Raw genomic sequence first — 17,558 nt, forward strand, 5'->3', positions numbered from 1 at the left:
GAAGTGTAAAAACAAAATATATCCAATTCTCAACCCTCCCTCTCTTCCCTTCCATCCTCAGCCCCACATTCTTATCCAATTTTGTGGGACAAGTCTCCAAAAAAACATATAGATTATGAAGTATAATCTATAGCATAAATGATTTTTTTCTTATCCTAATGTTATAGAAACACTTTCTAGGTAATTATAATAAATAAATTTAATTATTATTAATTGAGTAATTAATTAATTTTTTTAATTAAGCATCTTAATCAGATAAGTAATTAACCAAGTTTTATAGTTTGAAATATTTGAGTTTATGGGTTCAAGTTGTATACTACCGAATGTTTTTTTTTATCATTATCATGTCTAAGTCTTCAAAATGTCTAAGTTTTTTACTTATAATTGTTAGGCTATCATTCCAAAATGCTAATTTAATTCACGACTATAGCCATTAAATCAATTAGTTGATGAGAATTTAATTAACTAATATTATATAATAGCTAATTACTTAGTTGAATAATTACTCATTAACTAGCATATATCTACATTTTTACGATCATTTTTATTTGTATATAAGTTTATTTTGGAAATTCATTTTTTTACTATTAATAATTAAAATTTAACTTAATATTCTTTTATGATTACATAATAAGTTAACCAAAATAAGCAATCGCTAATAGAATAATTATATTTTTATTTTTTTATCATAATATCGGTGCTATTATGTGCAATAAGATAAAATTGTTATAAGTTGAATAGACTATTGTTTCATAAATGTTTTACTATTATCCAAATTTTACGTAAAATATTTATAGGCAACTATTAATTAAGTAATTAATCAAATAAAAATATACTAATTTAATAAAGGAATTAAATAATTCATCAGTATTTAATTAAGTAATTAACTTAATAATAATTTAGTACATAATTAACCATATAATTAAGTGATTAATCATGTAAGCAATTAAGTTTTTACTTCCAATTGTTAGTATATTATTCCCACCCTACCACCCCCTACCTCTAGGAAGCTGCCTCAAGCCAACTTAAGCCCTACAACCAGAGTCCAATAGATTAAAGTAAAAAAAAAGGAAAAAAAAAAACAAAAAGCATATTGGTCATCTACCTCACAAGATTGATACCAAGTTGGGGGAGATCACAGCTCGCCTTAGATTTCACTCAGTGTGTTTCTGATCGATGCTTTTAGTTATTAATTTTTTTTGCCTATTTGGTCTTCATTTTGGTATTGTTACTGGTGTATGTACTTTAGCTGATCCATGTTGACCTGGTTACCACTGATCAATTCCTGCATCAATTTCCAGGAGACTTGTGAAAACACATAATCTCAAGGGTCTCGTCTTGATTGGTTACTTGCTATTTGGCTCATACTTGTATGACTGCTGCTTACAGAGAACGATAAGAATGATGACGTTTTTATTCACTTGGCTGAAAAGCTGCCAGAGCTTCCATATCTCATGTTTATTCAACTTTGCGCTGGTGCTTAGTATCACGAGGCTTCAGTTATAGCTGGTTCACTCTTCGTTTCTTAGGCCCACAGCACGGGATCTCCTATTGCTAATTCCCCAGGCAAAAAGCTTGCCAACCTACAACATCCTGTTGTTAGGCACATGCTATTTTCTATTTCTTGGTAGTTGTTTGTTTTAATTTTAAGTCTCTTACCTCTGTTTGCATCTTTTTCTGGGTCTCATCGATAGAAGTTTGCCATTCAAAGAATTTTTTTTGCATCAGATGGCCTCTGTCTGGCAGTAGATTTTCATTACGATATATGATTTATGTTGTTGTTCTTGTTGCCTCCCTGTAGTATACTTCCGTTCTTAAGCATTGCACACTTGCTTTTGGTATATAAATTTCTGTACTGCACAAATATCTAATCATTCTGGAAACATTTGATTTGTAAAGCGAATTATTTAATTAAAGAAACATGTTCGCAAGAAACTGCATATTTATTTTTGTGCTTTGACCTTGACCAATATTGAAGAATGATTTTTCTTGTCTTTGTAGGACACCAATCACAGGTTGCAAATGCATTCATCATTGATAAAGAGGCTTTCTCTTGAAAAGGAACTTGAGGTTTGTAATCCATGGTGACTGGTTTTCTCATATTTTTGGGATATTCTTTCAGTTCTTGATGTACTTCCACTGTCAGTAGTAATTTATATGTATATCTCCATCTTGCGAGACCAATAGACTCATCGATCTTGGTTAAAAAAAAGACTCATTGATCATAACCATTTGGATGAAGAGTTGTGCATCACCATCTAGAAGAATTGAGTACTTTCTTGTGGAAATTTCAAACTTGCAGAGTGGTTCCTATCTCTTGGCGCACACTCCTACATCAACTAACTTTTATGGTTGACACCCTTGCCGAGGGTGTAGTGGCTCACCAGCTCTTTGTATCTGTCATTTTCTTTCCCTTTGTACCTGTTTGATCTTGGGAAGCTTTTCTAGCTTGTGGAATCCATTCTTGTTTAAAGTTCCCATTGACTGTTGAAGAAAACCACCAAAAAAAATCAGTTTAGATAATAAGTTCTTCATCAAAATATACTTGTTTTCATGTTGGTTTTCTTCTTCTACCCATTCATTGAACTCCACATTGGTTGCACATATTATTGTGGTTTCTTTTCTCTCTTGCATAAAAAAATTGTGACTGCTGATATTTTTATGTTTGAATTTCAGTTTAGTTTGTCTAATGGTGGTGTTATTAACTGGTAAGCTGCATAATGATAAATTCAAGGCACTGATGTCAGGTTCCAGATTCACTATTCCTATGGAAATTGTGGGAAAACCTATCTTAGTATCATTTGTTTGTTTAATCATATATGTTAAGCTTATCTGCTTTATAATATCAGTATTCTAGTTTGCGCAAAGACTTGGTATTAAGTTCATGTTGTTCTTGCTTTGACAGGGTCATCAAGGTTGTGTGAATGCAATAGCATGGAATTCAAAAGGATCACTCTTAATATCTGGATCAGATGACACGCAAGTATGATACTTTGAACTTAGTGGCAACTGGCTGTAGTTGAAGTTTAATTAAAGTAGCAACTTGCTGTTCTATTTAAAAGTTTCAAATAGAAAGTCTTTTGCCCGTTGAAATTTCCTTTTTTAGCTTGGAGTCTTGGTTTCTGTGCACTTAAAGTCTAAAAGTGGGAAATCCTGCAAGTCAGAAGTTGTTTCCTGTTTTAAATATTTCAGAGCGAAAAATTAGAAATTGATTTTGTTAAGGAATAGTCCCACATAGATTAGTGAGTACAAAGATCTTGAGTTTATTAGCTGGGAAAGAGGTTTCTTAAGTTGGCTAGTCATTTTTGGATGGGCCTTGGACCCAACTTAACAGATTTAGTAACTACTAGGTAGGGTTTATTTCCTAAAACAGCCGCAAAGAAGTTTCTTGTACTGATGATTTTATGTGAATATAAAAAGACCTCATATGTAAGAAGGAAACGGCCTTTGGAATCAAATCCTTGTTTTGGTCACTGTAGGATAAAGTTATCATTTTTTTTTCCCTCTATATGCTATTTTTCTTGTTAGCTGGAGAAATCCTACTTTCTGTCCTTCAAGTTTTATCTATCAAATTTGAGTATAGATGATATTTTTAGTTGTTTTTGCTTCAACTTTCTGTCCTTCAAGTTTTATATATGAAATTTGAGGGTAGATGATATTTTAAATTGTTTGCTTGAATCTAGATTACCGACACTCCTAAGGAATCTTTCAATATTATTATTTCTTGAATCTAAATCGCCTTGCTCAGTCACATAATTATATGAAACTTTCTAAAAGAAGTGGAGAACTTGTTTCCTGGAACTAGTTTCAGAAACAAAATGGAAAACCTTTTGGAAAACCAAGTCAGTGTTTTAGAACTGGTTATAACATTTTTAGAAACTTCAAATTAAATTGAATTTAGTAGAAGTCATAAATTTTCATTCGTTTCTTCAAAATCAAAGGTTAGCAATGAAAATTTTAAATTATTTGGTTCAAATAAATTGTTTAACTGAGTAAGAATTATTATAACCGGTGACTTGGGCATTTGGCTCAATAGTCACATGGAGGTTTCTAGTGTGAAGTTCCTGGGTTCAAATCTCACCATGGGGAAGGGTGTGTGACTACTTTTTTATTTTAACTAGTTAATTGCTTTCACTTTTAAACGACTACATTTTTTATGAATTTAAACTTCATTATCAATTTAAATAATATGTATAGTATACTTTTGTATTTATAAGAATGTTTCTTATTCAGTTTTTTAATTTATTATGAGTTTCTAAATGGTTTCTTTTTTTAATTTTTAATCTTTCATTAACTTTTCTAAATGGTTACTTAATTTTGTGAGTTTCCTATAACTGTTTTTTCAGTCTTCTTGCTTCCATTCCCATTTCAGTTGCTCTTCTAGTAACCATGTTTTACACATTTTTCTTCAGCTTAGATTTTCATATTGGCAGATGTGAATTGCTCACATGAATTGGATATGAGGCAGAGTGAAGTAAGTGTATCTTGGATAGAAGAATGATAAATAAGAGACAGAGTGCCTATCTAGAAAGTTTGTAGAGAAATGATATTCTCAAGCATGGACTGCTTTTTGCATGTCAGAATATTTAGTTAGCACTGTACGTCACAGTAAAAATTTGAAAAAAAAATTAGTATTTAAGTTGAGAGCAATGGGTTGGGAATTCTTTAATACTGGCTGGTTGAACTAGACACCTGGGTTAAGATGTGCTGCCTGGGTGTGGAAATTTGTGCCTGGTCTTTAAACCTGAAATTTTAAGTGACTGACAGTACTGTCAATACTTTAAAGATTTTCGTGATTGGGAAATTTGGTTTTAATCTGGACATGGCAGCAGTAGTTATCTTGGCTATGGATCAGCAATTGCTTTAGACAAGAGGAAATCAAAACGTTTTGACTGATCTTCAACTACAACGCCTGTCCTCTCTACAATGACTCTACTTAACCCAAAAGTCTATATCTAGATAAACTCTTAACCTGGAGAGGAGGATAGTTACTAGACTCCTATCTATTATGACATATATTGATGTCATAAATATGCACAACTTTGATAGCAGGTTTCTAGGTTTTCTTAGTCAGAGCCTGCTATTTGTGAGGGATCTGCCATGCCATAGCTGTCATCTGTATATACTCATCTTTGAAGGCAGGTTTCTGGTTTTTCTGCTTTAAATTTAGCTTCAACACAATTATTGTAGATATAAAATTATATTTTTTTCTTTAGATTCTTTGTTAGTTTTTTTATTTCTTGAATATTAAATACTAAATCTTAGACACTTTTGAAATACGATCCTTCATTGGAAAAACAAAGTATTTAAAAGGTTAAAAGGAGGCCTGGGAAGAATGTCATTCTGGTCCAGACCATGTGATCTGCCAGGTCCACCAGTTTGACCCTCCCACTCATGCTATCGTATTGAGAGGAATTATTTTTCTAAAAAATTTTGTTGATTGGCGACTTTTAACCTAAACTTACCTATGGTGAGCTTGACTATTTCTATTTCCTAACTTGCTCCTGTTATCTAACACTGTGTCTTGGATGTTGGAAAGCATCAATCTTGGATTTACCTATACTTTATCTCCGATTTCTTGTTTCCTCGTTTAGGTAAACATTTGGAGTTATACAAGCAAGAGTCTGTTGCATAGTATTGATAGTGGTCATACTGCAAACATATTCTGCACAAAATTTGTTCCAGAGACTTCTGACGAGCTTGTTGTGTCTGGTGCTGGAGATTCAGAAGTAATCTACTTTTATGCTGAATGTTTATTAAATTGACTTAATTCACATTTTTTTGAGTTGGTGGGATTGCAATTACTGATTGTTTTTCAGGTTTGGTTGTTCAATTTATCTTACTTACATGGGCAAAGTACAGAAGAAACACTTGAACCACTGGCCTTGTTTCGCTGTCAATCAAGAAGAGTGAAGAAATTAGCTGTAAGATTTATGTCAGTAGTATCACTAAACACTCCCACTCTCTCTGTCTCCCCCCTCTTCTCTCTCTCTCTCTCTCTCACACACACACACACACAAACACTATCACACAACCAGTGACATTTTTGCATCTGCTATGTATGTTCAACCATATTTTCCACGTATTCTTTGTACTTGTATTTACTTTTGTGTCTGTAAATTCTATGCATGTTTGATGCAGGTTGAAGTAGGGAATCCTAATGTGGTATGGAGTGCAAGTGAAGATGGCACCCTGCGACAGCATGACTTTCGGGAGGGTTCCTCTTGTCCTCCCTCTGGATCTTCCCATCAAGAGTGTCGTAATATTCTGGTATGTCTTTTTATAATTTCTTTTTCTTTTCTTTTGTTTGCAGAATTTCTTATCTTCAGGGGAAATGTCTTGTTATATGTGCTTTGCTCAGATTCCTTGTCTTTTGCAGACCTTGTTTTGGATGACTAATTTCTCTCTCACAGCATCCACTTTGTTTTTTTTTCCTCTGTCAAAAAAAAAAAAAAAAAAAAAAAAACACAGCTTGATCTGCGATTTGGGGCAAAGAAGTCTCTAGCTGATCCCCCAAAACAGTGTCTTGCTTTAAAATCTTGTGACATCAGTACAAGTCGGCCTCATCAGCTTCTTGTTGGTGGGAGGTAGTTTTCTATGTTTGAATATGTCCTTCTTGGTATGAATTGCATATATTTTGCATTTTCTTAAAATTTATCTAAATTAAATGTTTTTGTTTCTTTAATTTTTCAGTGATGCTTTTGCTCGTTTATATGATAGACGAATGCTGCCGCCACTAACCTCTTCTGAGAAGAGGAGGAAGCCACCTCCATGTGTTAACTACTTCTGTCCGATGCATCTGTCAGATCGGGTTTGAAGCAAAGTTCCTTAAGTACTTCATAATGAAAATACCTCTTGCTTAGAACTAGGAAATTTCTATAATAATTATAGCAACAGCAACTCCATAAAACAAAATCTAGGCATTTCTTCTTTGGAAGAAACTGAATATCTTTTTTGGTAGCCCATATCTCTTACTTTTTAATGTTTGTTATTTTTATTTCAGGGCAGATCAACTTTTCCCTTGACTCATGTTACTTTTAGTCCAAATGGAGAAGAAGTGCTTGTTAGTTATAGTGGGGAGCATATCTACTTAATGGATGCAAATCTTGGTATCTTTCTTAACTTTAAAGTAAATGACACCATTTAGTAAGTCTTTTATTTGGAGATACATTGTTTCAATAAAAATTTGGGACATATAATTATTCTGTAGCATTAGGTTCTATGGAACAAAACAAAAAGCACATGGAATTTCTGCTTAGCCATTAAATGTTAAAAAATTATCTGGTTCTTAGTATCTTTCTTCACTTTTCAGAAATGGTAACCTGAGCTCAAGTATACTATTCTTATGTGTTGCAGGCAGCAAAAATGTCTTGAGATACTCTGTAGAAGATGTTGCACAGCAAGTTAATTCAGCTCCTACACTAAGTGAAATGGAAACAGCCCAGGATCTGATAGAAAAACCTTTTCAGTGTTCAAATGATAGCATTGGAAACTGCAACCATCCTACCAGGGTTAGTTGTATTTTCTCTGGGCCCTAGTATCTTTTGGTTTTCCTAGTTAATATGTCTGTCTTGACTCGTGGTGTCTGATAACAATTTACATTTTGTACAACTAACTTGTGCTAATTTCAGCTTCACCAATGCCAGGAATTACTAGAAGCTGCTGAAAAATGTTTAGAACGGTCAGATTATTTTAATGGAATTGAAGCATGTAATGAATTACTTGATGGCAGAATTCGAGAAATTGGACCTGCACTTGAGTATGGTTGCTTATGTACTCGTTCAGCACTATTTCTCAAGGTTCTTGGATATCTTGATTTGCTCACAGATTCCGTACTGTTAATTGCCTCTGAGAATTATTTGTTGGTGTAAATGTACTCAATATTATTTGCTCTTTCAGAGGAAATGGAAAAATGATGTTCATATGGCTATTAGAGACTGCAAGAAAGCTCAAAGGATTCATCCTTCATCTTACAGAGCATATTTCTGCATGGCAGAAGCCCTTTTAGAGGTTTATTTTCTGTTGCCTTCCTACTTTGTGACATTTGCTTAGTGATTCAGATATACCACCTTGTCCTTGTCTCTAAGCTGACCCTGTGTATCTGGTATCGGTATATAAAGTGAGGTAGCAGACTGTAACATGGATATTACATGCATATTGTGCAGTGTAGTGGTCATTTGTTGCCCAAGAAGGGCAAGATGTCATTACTCTGTTACAGTTATTTCGTTCCCATTTCTTTCATTACTGTGGTAATTTGGCCTCTTTCGTACACTTTGTAGTTAGGAAAACATAAAGAAGCTCTAGAGTATGCGATGGTTGCACATCGTTTAGCTCCATCCAACTACCAGGTGTCTGAAATGGTAGAGAATATAAAACAGCATCTAGCTTCAGGTTAGTGACTGTATTTGATTTGAAACTCTAATTGCTCTAGTGTTTTTGACTAAGTAGGATTTTTCTGTTTTTTGTAATTCTTTTAACTGGATATTCCCTTTGAAGATCTTTTCTCTGATTGGTTAACTTTCTCCAGCTGAAGCTGTAGAAAATAATGATAATGGATTGTCAAAAAGTGAATCAAGGAAGGGTAAATCAAGATCATCGAGTGATGTAAATCACCAACAAGAAGCAAGTTCTGATGCATCGCAGGATTGTCCTCGATCTGAAAGGGAGGATTCAGTCTTTGAAGACGAAAATTTAACTTTTCAGGTAAACTCTTTGACAAGGTCTTAACATTTCTTTTCACATCATGAGATCTCTGTCTCGCAAACACATTGGTCTTCCGCTAGTTTTCTCTGAGATTTTGCTAATACAATTTGAGCATGCATGGATTTTGAATTCTCTGCATACCTTATTTATTTTTATCATGGTGATTTTATTGCAGCCAGAAGTTGTGATTGATATGAAACAAAGATATGTAGGCCACTGCAATGTTGGGACAGACATTAAACAGGCCAGTTTTCTGGGCCAAAACGGTTAGTTCCACTAATTACTCTTGTTCTCTTTTAATGCTTTGTATACAATGCAAAGGAAAAAAAGAAGGTTAAGTGTCATTGGTGTACTAACAACAATTCTATCGAATATTGGAGTTTTTCTTTTCTTTGAGGACAAGTATTGGAAGGGCTTCGAGAATAATCTTATCTTTATATAGAATATGAGTTTATTAATTTTAAAATCTCATTCCACACTTCAGGAGAGTATATTGCCAGTGGAAGTGATGATGGGAGATGGTTTATATGGGAGAAGAAAACTGGAAGGCTGGTGAAAATGCTTGCTGGAGATGAAGCTGGTATGCTGATTTTTATTTCTGATTTCAGTAGTCTCCCCAATTATTTTGCTCTCGTGATTAAAAGGGTTTGTACTTTTCCAGTTGTCAACTGTGTTCAGTGCCATCCTTTTGATTGCACCATCGCTACCAGTGGAATTGATAACACAATCAAGGTATGATCTGCTTTAGATAATGAAGATAAACCTTAGGCATAAATTTAAAAAGTTTCTGGTAATTCCTTTTGTAGATATGGTCTCCTCAATCGGAAGTGCCATCAATAGTAACTGGAGGAACGGCGGGCCCAGAGACTGCAGATGTGTTGAGTGCTATGGAAACTAACCAACACAAATTGTTGAGAAACTGTGAACATGTCTTGTATGTCTTTCAAACAAATTATTTTTCTTTGTGGGTGATTTCTTTTCCTTTTTGTTTAGAAATTAAAAAAGATAAGAGAAAGAGAGTGGAGAAAGTTGAGTGAAAAGAAAAGGAGAATTGTTTAAATTCTAACTTCAATAATCTAATAAACTGAAAACGAAACTATTTTCTATAATTAGAATGTTGAAGAATAGGTATGAGAAAGTCTTAAACTACCCTCTTATATTGAGTACAATGAGCCTCTACTTATAATAGAGGAAATAAGTAGAACCAAATTACAATTAAACGATCATTGTCCTAGTTATAGTTAAAGTCAAACACTAAAAGATAAGTCCTAGAATAATTGAACAATTGAAAAATACAGAGAATATTAACATAACTAAAACACCTTTACACAGGCTCTCTTCTGTGAGACTTCTTCCTGTGAAATTCAAGTAAGACTCCACCATATTAATTCTGGCTTTATGAGACTTCTTGGTGTGATAGTTATGTAATATTCTCTCATACCTGTTCTTCAACACATATTTATTAGTACTGGAATTTTAACTCGTTATTACATTATTTCCTTATGAGCACATGGTCTTCAACATAGACTAAGACTTTGAGTTGGACAATAATTCTTGAACACTCTGTTTTATCTATATATCTAACACTGCTCCTCAAGTTAAAACCGCATGAAGTCCCAGCTTGAAACAAATAGAATTGAGTAAAGCATTTTAGGAACCTTTTATAATGATGTTTGGAAGTTGGTGTAAGCAAAATGTGTAGAAATGACAATTAGTCTTTAAATTGGTGCTTGATATTTAGCTTTTGCACTTATTTGTTTGACCTTCTTATTTGTTGCTTGATGTTTAGCTTCTCCTTCTCTCTCCCCTTGAGCAGCAATTCTGATTCAAGAAGAATTATTTGAATTGATATAGCCTATGGCAAGTTAGAAGATTCAATGAGCGCAAACTAAAGAGGGCCTACACCTAAACTATCTATTTGTAGAACCACAAAAGAGGGCCTACACCTAAATTGCCTACTCCTAAATTATCCACTTGTAGAGCCACAAAGAGGGTCTAGACGTGAGGGGGAGTGTTAAGGAATAGTCCCATATAGATTAGTGAGTACAAAGATCTTGAGTTTATTCGTTGGTAAAGAGGTTTTCTAAGTTGACTCGTCATTTTGGGATAGGGCCTTGGAACCAACTTAATAGAGGCAAACTGGCCAAGCCTTGAATTGAGAGTAGCTCATAGTATAAAAGAAAATCAGGAAGCAAGATGGGTAAAATAGAAAAGTAGAAATATGAAATCAACTTAATATATAGAATATATAATTCAAGTAGCAGTAGTACTAAAAAATTTTGTTTTTAGAAATTGGACTGGAAATATAAGAGTGATTTTGTCCAACTAATATCTTGTTGAAGTTGCGAAACAATCACCCCTAGAAACCATGTACTAAAAGAGATCAAACTAAGAAACTGAAAGCATTTGATCAAATCTCGGAACAAAGAGGGGGCTTACTTCCAAACATAAAATTCAAACATTTTAGAGTAATAAAAAAGTTTAAACGAAACAAGAGTGGTTTTTTTTTTTTTTTTTGAAATGAAACAAGAGTGGTTTTGAATTCAGAATCAAGATAATGAAGTTCTCTAAAGCAGCACTTCAGGTTTGATTTCATCAGAAAAAGCATCTTCTTTCAATCCATAACCACAGGCTCGACAAATCTATAATTGTCTAAGAAAGGGTTTTTGAAACCCTAAGATAAAGAAAAAGTCTCCTTAAATTAAGTTTGGTTCCAACTAAATTTTGATGTAAGCACTATATAGGGGTGGCAACGAGCTGAAGCTTGAACTTGAACTTGAGCGTATACATGAGCTCGAGTTCGGATCAAGTAAAACTTCAGTGGCTTGATGCTAATGGGGGTGGGTATTTGCAAATTGGAAGTCAAAATCAGAGTTGTAGCTGGAAATCAAATTGCATAATGGGAGACAGATTGATCACATAATAGAAAAGGAAAAAAGTGAAGAGTTGGACTGGTGCTATTTTAGCATGAACATTGCAGTTGAAAGAAATAATCAGAAAGAGAGAGAGAGAGAGAGAGAAAGAGAGAAAAGGGGGGGGGGGGGGGGGGGGGGGGGGGGGAGGGGGGGCGGGCATTTGAGACCATTTGGGTAATATCATTAGGGTTTATTATGCTTCTTATGTCTTACGTGAGTACTCGGAGGCTGAAATTTGTGCCCTTTTGTGGTCTTCAGGTGTTACAAATGAGATGTACTTGTCCTTATGGTTGAGGGGGCTCCTTCGGAGGTCATCTTTTGGTTTGCTTCTGAAAAGATGTGATAGAAGCCAGATTTTGACATGAGAACTAGGTTAATTATAATAGAATAACCCTTATAATTGTGTTATAGGTGGTTATTTATCGGTTTTCAAATGAAACTTGCATTTATTGAATTTGATATTAATTACTACTTATATTGCATATATTTTCTCTCCTGATTTATATTTCATTGCTTTTAAGGTTTATTTCTTCCTGAAATAATTTTTATGGATTCAATTATGCCATCAGTGCCGAGTTCGACACTGCCATTTTCTGCTCGCCAGGTTGAGAGGTGACCCAAGAGGGCTCCTCCGATGCTGATTCTGCATTCCGACCATCCTCCGGCGTTGATTACCCATTTCCGACCACTTCCCGAGCCTAGTCCAACTCCAACCGAGACTCGAGAGAGCTGGTCAGAGGATTTCGTTTCCATCTTGTATTTCGCCACATCACCTCCTCCGACGCCGATTTCGATTCCTCTTCGCCAGCATCGCCTCCACTTCCAGCTACTTGCTCCTGCAACTCGAAGCCCTTAATTTCTGGAAATTGCCGCAACCGTGAGAATGGAATTGCCGCTTGAGCGAGAGCAAGAAGGGGAGTAATCTGTTATTTTGTAATTTAATTAGTTTCCTATAGTTTGAACTTTGGTTGAATGTTTATTAAATTTGATGTGAGAATTGATGTTTATCGAATATTTGTTTTTCGAAAAGATGTCCCTAAGGAAGTTTCTTCACATGTATGATAGATTGAGGAGATTTGTTGGCATTTTTCAAGTTTGTTAATATTGCTCATGGTGCTAATTTTATGGCGAACAAAGTGTTAGGGTGTTTCATAGGATTTTGGGGTGGAGCTCCAAAATGGCAGCAAAGCTTTCATATTAGAACAAACAGGGGGCTGGCAATTGGTGGCAAATTTCCACAAGTTGCCTTAAAGTGGAAATTCACCCATTGGGGATAAGGTATCTTGAATTAGTTCAGAATTCAAATTTAAATTTAAATCAGCAGTAATTTCAGAGTTGGTGTATGTTATGATAGATAATAAAATCAAAATAATGTTTTAAAAAATATTTTATTTTATTTAAATTAACATACTTTTTAGATTTATATAATAATCCTATAGTTATTTTTTAATTTTAAGTTTTAATTTTAAATAATTCTGGAATAATTATAGCAGATATTTAGTTAGATTACTACATGTTTTTAAATTTAAATAATTTAAATAATAAAAAGTTTTAAAGTATTTATACTAACATGAACCTTGTGCGATTGGATGAGAGAAAAACCAAAAAAAGTAGCCTAGTAGGTCTTATATATATAGCTATTTATAAAAAAAAAGTCACAAAAGTCCACGTGTTCCCACTAAGATGCCGACAGGTGTTAACCACCTCATTATTCGACACACGTTGGGCATTATCTCCTCCTTAGTCTCTCTCACGCCTCCACAACTAGCGAGTTGCGACGCCCCACGCCCAGCTTCTAGAAGCCAGCCCTGACCTCCCATCACCTTTCTTTTCTTCAGTAACTGTAGAATATACCAGATTCGAATAATCAACTCTTAGATTCTGCCGCAGTAACTACTAGGTGGGTCCCGTTGTTTACTCATGTCAGATCTTGCGTACTGATTCTACGATCGAGATTTAGTTAAGGCAACTCCACCCAACTTTGTGTTCTCATCATTCTGGCATATGACGTGTCCCGAAGATTTTAGAAATGTCTTCCACAGGTGGGCCCACCCAACTAACTCAAGTAATTCTGTCGGCTGTTTTTCTCTGTTAATTACGCTAGCTTCCATCTCACGAGGTATTTATGTAATTTTGACTTTGCCTTTCGGTGGTTCGCTCCGTGATCGGCGCAATTAATAAAAAGTCGACCATTACGAATTCGTGGTCCGCAAAACAAAAAAGCGCGTGGGGAGTAGAAATACCACGATTCCATGAAGAACCCTCGTTAAAGTTCGATATTGCTAAAGTGCTATTATTTACTCTAAATCGTTTTTGTAAAAATTTGGACCGAAAAGAAAGGGCAGTTCCGTCCAAGAGAGGCTCTTTTTTACGGCGTATCTAAATTCGTAGAAAGGGCCGACACGTCGGCTTCCGAACGTGACAATCACGTGCTGACGTGCTCTCGATATCCACTCGTTTGTTGTTATTACATTCCGTTCTGGACATTTATGCCTTAAACAATTGGTGACAGTTAGCAGTCACTCCCTGTTAAACGCCTTTCTTGTTTAATTTAAACTGCGAAAAATGAGAGACAAGAAATCTGCACCAGAGACCAAATCCACCTTCTTGGACCTTTTATTCTTCTTTAGATTTCTGCTTTGCCCTTTTTTTTCTCTTTTTTCAAAGTTTCAAGTTTTCCGTTTTCAAACTTGGGATGAGGAAACAGTATAAAATGTTGGATGCTCTCTGTCCAGTCTTCTCTCTGTTCATTTAGTAAATGTTTTGCTGCTGCTGGTCGCTGGAATTTTCTTTGTAGCTCTAGGTTTGGGTGTCATTATGGGTTATCTCTCTTGCAGAAATCAGTCTGCTGTTAGTACATGTGATTCACGGAGTACCCAGAAGACGAAGAAGACGACGAGGAATGGAGTTGGCGGAGGCCTCCGGCACTTCGGATATGAGGAGCTGGAATCAGCAACTTCAGGGTTTTCCCACAAGGCGCTTCTGGGGAAAGGCAGCCATGGTTGCGTGTATAAGGGACTTCTGGACAATGGGAAGCTCGTCGTTGCGGTCAAGGTGTCGACCCCCTCTGGCATCCTGGACGAGTACTCTGTTATCGGCGGTACCAATGGCAATTACTGCAGCAGTCCAGGTGAGAACGAGATTGAAGTCCTTTCTAGACTCCGAAGTCCTCGTTTTGTGAACTTGTTAGGGTTCAGTCTGGATGAGAAGAGGCTAATCGTGGTGGAGTTCATGGCCAATGGTAATCTGTACGATCAATTGCACACCCGGCCGCGTCCTCACGGATGGGCGCGCCGCGTGCGATTCGCCTTGCAGACTGCCAGGGCCGTGGAGATGCTGCACGCCTCCGACCCCCCCGTGATTCACCGGGACATCAAGTCGTCGAATGTACTCATCGACGAGCACTGGAATGCTAGGTTAGGGGATTTCGGATTGGCTTTAAGGGGTCATGTGGAAGATGTACGGCTCAAGTCAACACCGCCGGCGGGGACGCTTGGTTACCTTGACCCCGGCTACGTCACCCCTGAGAATTTAAGCACCAAGAGCGATGTATTTAGTTACGGAATTCTGTTGTTGGAGATAATCAGTGGCAGGAACGCCATCGATGTCAACTACAGTCCGTCTTCGTTGGTGGATTGGGCGCTGCCACTGATCAGAAGAGCCGATTTCGATGTAATTTTTGATCCCCGGATAGGCCCGCCGAAGGATTTATGGGTGGGGCGTCAGCTGGCTGTCTTGGCAGCTCGTTGTGTTGGCTCTGGCGTGGATGAGAGGCCTACAATGGGGGAAGTTGTGAATCATTTGAAGGTTGTGAGGAAAAGAGTCCCGATGCCTATTTGGAACGAGATGGCTCATAGGGTGAGGAACAGAAAAGTCTCTAGTGTTCAATACGGTGTGGACTGCTGCGAAAGAATTGATTAATTTTATTTAATTAAGTTCAAGAACAGAGTTCTGCTTCTCCCATGGTCAGCACATTTGCTCCATTTACACTGGCTTTTCATTTCCCGTCATTGTTATCCCATAATAAAATTTCGTCTTGTGTGATTTCTGCGTTATGTGCTTTGTGGTTTTTATTTACAATGTTCAGAACGACTCGAGATTTACCACCTTCAAGAATAACTGCCATGTCAGGCAATTCATTTGAGAAATAAAATTCTGGAGATTCTGCGCCTTTCTCAAAGGTCTCTTCTGCCTAAGGTCTATCCGCATCAATGGCTGTAGCTGTCAAATTAGAAGATTTTGACCATGTTGGCTACTGGTAATGCTCTTATCAGGATTCATTTGATTCTGCGATACACAGACTTCTTTTCCGTTTCAAATATATCAAATGAAACGCTTTGACATGCCAGTCTCTTTCATACTTCTGAGTTGAAATCACTATCATGAACTTATCACCATTTTGTAAGAATTGAAGTTCTAGATGGAAGTTGTTGCTAAGAACAAGTAATCTGTCTGCTCTGTCCGACTTCATTTGACAGTTCAACCATATCTGGAACTAGTGGAGGCCATGAATTTGGATCTTTGTGGCTTTGTTGAGTGGTATGCATGCTTTTCACTCGACAATGATGTTATTTTATTCCTGAGTTGTTACTTTTCAGGACAAAAAACTGATTACTGTTTCATACCTCTCATCTGGTTAATCTGTTGAATCATGATACTCCTTCCGTGATTCATTGAGTTCATCTTGATATCATGAATACTCTTCCTGCTTCCTTTTTCTCCCTGCTGAAGATCGCTTGGGTGTTGCAAAGTGCTGATAAGCTACATGGTGATGATTACCCAAGACTGGAGGCAGTTCAATATGTGATTTGAAAGAATTACCTATGTCCTCCCTCATGATGTGTGTTTTACAAAGAATTAATTGCTACCGAATAAAACTCATAATTGTCAAAGATGAGCCATTTGTGTTGACCTTAAGTGATCAATGCTTTGTTGATGCAAATTGGGTTGGATCTCTAGATGAAAGAAAGTCCACTTCAGGATATTGTACTCTAGTTTGAAGATACGGTCAAGCTTAAATGACATTATTGTAATAACCTTTTTTTTTTTTACTCTTACTCACACCTGTTAGGGTGAATAGTATACTTGTAATTGGTGTATCCTTGACCATTATAAATAAAGCTTAAGGGGGAGGATTAGGTCATTCAACAAAGCCCTAATCTCTCCCCTCCTCCTCTATGTGCTCCCTCCTCCTCTCTAGCCGTCCTCTTCTTTTCTTCTTCTTCTTCGTTCTTTTCTCCTTCTTCTTCTTTCTTTTCTCCTTCTTCTTCCTCTCCTTCATCACATGTGCCCTTCAAGTTCAGAGATGATGAAGTCCTGAAAATAATAGTCACATTTTACATTCGTTTGGAAGTATGCGTATTGCATATCGCCTCCTTTCGGTTAAAATTGTTTTCCTCTAGCTAGTACTTCTTCAGTTTATCATCTTGTGTTTTCATCACTTCAGAGCAATACCTAGACCCACTATCTAAAAAGAATACGAGGGTACCCAACATCCAGTTTGAGTCGAATCTTTTGTTCTTCACCCAAGAGGTGATTTGTGTGTGAGTTACCCTTAAAAAGTGAGTAGTCTATTTATAGTTGGGTTGTTTTTCCACCTTTGAAATTCAACGGAGTGTGTTTCAAACTATGACCGTTTTGATAGGTGTAAGAAGCTTCATCATACGGCCATAGAAGGGGTTGGGGTTAGTGCATTTTCAAAGTGAAAGTGAAAGTGAATTACTTTTTTGTATTAGTGTGTATAATAACAAGTGCAATGTCAAGTACTTTCTCGTGTTAGTATGCACAATGAAAAATGTAATGAAAAGTGGTGAATGAGTTTATTAATTAAATACTCTAATAGATTTAACCTTATTAAGATAGTTTTTTTAACTTTTTAAATAATAACATAAGATAAATAATTTACAAAATAAATATAAAATAATAATTTAATTAAATATA

General features: G+C 36.0%; 2 protein-coding genes across 7 annotated transcripts; both read left to right on the forward strand.

The window, feature by feature from the left end:
• Positions 1-1,237: 1,237 nt before the first annotated feature.
• LOC137937733 (protein ALTERED SEED GERMINATION 2-like) lies at positions 1,238-12,691 on the forward strand. Of its 6 annotated transcripts, none has more exons than XM_068782873.1 (19): positions 1,651-1,838; positions 2,002-2,070; positions 2,906-2,983; positions 5,595-5,729; positions 5,820-5,924; positions 6,142-6,270; positions 6,472-6,587; positions 6,694-6,811; positions 7,004-7,109; positions 7,357-7,511; positions 7,632-7,799; positions 7,900-8,010; positions 8,280-8,391; positions 8,528-8,703; positions 8,879-8,969; positions 9,188-9,283; positions 9,365-9,435; positions 9,488-9,637; positions 12,188-12,691. In XM_068782873.1, exons 1-18 carry the CDS (start codon positions 1,773-1,775, stop codon positions 9,599-9,601), a joined length of 2,016 nt encoding a protein of 671 aa, XP_068638974.1. In that variant the 5' UTR covers positions 1,651-1,772; the 3' UTR covers positions 9,602-9,637; positions 12,188-12,691. The 6 variants fall into 6 exon arrangements, with proteins under 6 accessions (XP_068638972.1, XP_068638974.1, XP_068638971.1 ...); XM_068782870.1 differs by having other exon boundaries at positions 9,510-9,637; XM_068782871.1 differs by lacking the exons at positions 1,651-1,838; positions 12,188-12,691 and adding an exon at positions 1,238-1,627 and having other exon boundaries at positions 9,510-9,870.
• A 1,490-nt stretch (positions 12,692-14,181) lies between these two features.
• On the forward strand, positions 14,182-15,798 carry LOC137937576 (serine/threonine-protein kinase-like protein At1g28390). The gene has a single exon (XM_068782663.1). It carries the CDS (start codon positions 14,436-14,438, stop codon positions 15,537-15,539), a length of 1,104 nt encoding a protein of 367 aa, XP_068638764.1. The 5' UTR covers positions 14,182-14,435; the 3' UTR covers positions 15,540-15,798.
• The last annotated feature ends 1,760 nt before the right edge of the window (positions 15,799-17,558 follow it).

The sequence above is a fragment of the Aristolochia californica genome, unplaced genomic scaffold, assembly GCF_029961685.1.
Source record: "Aristolochia californica isolate CCGP_79_NKW_82.1479 unplaced genomic scaffold, dmAriCali1.0.hap1 SCAF_7, whole genome shotgun sequence".
In the NCBI taxonomy this organism is placed as follows: Eukaryota; Viridiplantae; Streptophyta; class Magnoliopsida; order Piperales; family Aristolochiaceae; genus Aristolochia; species Aristolochia californica.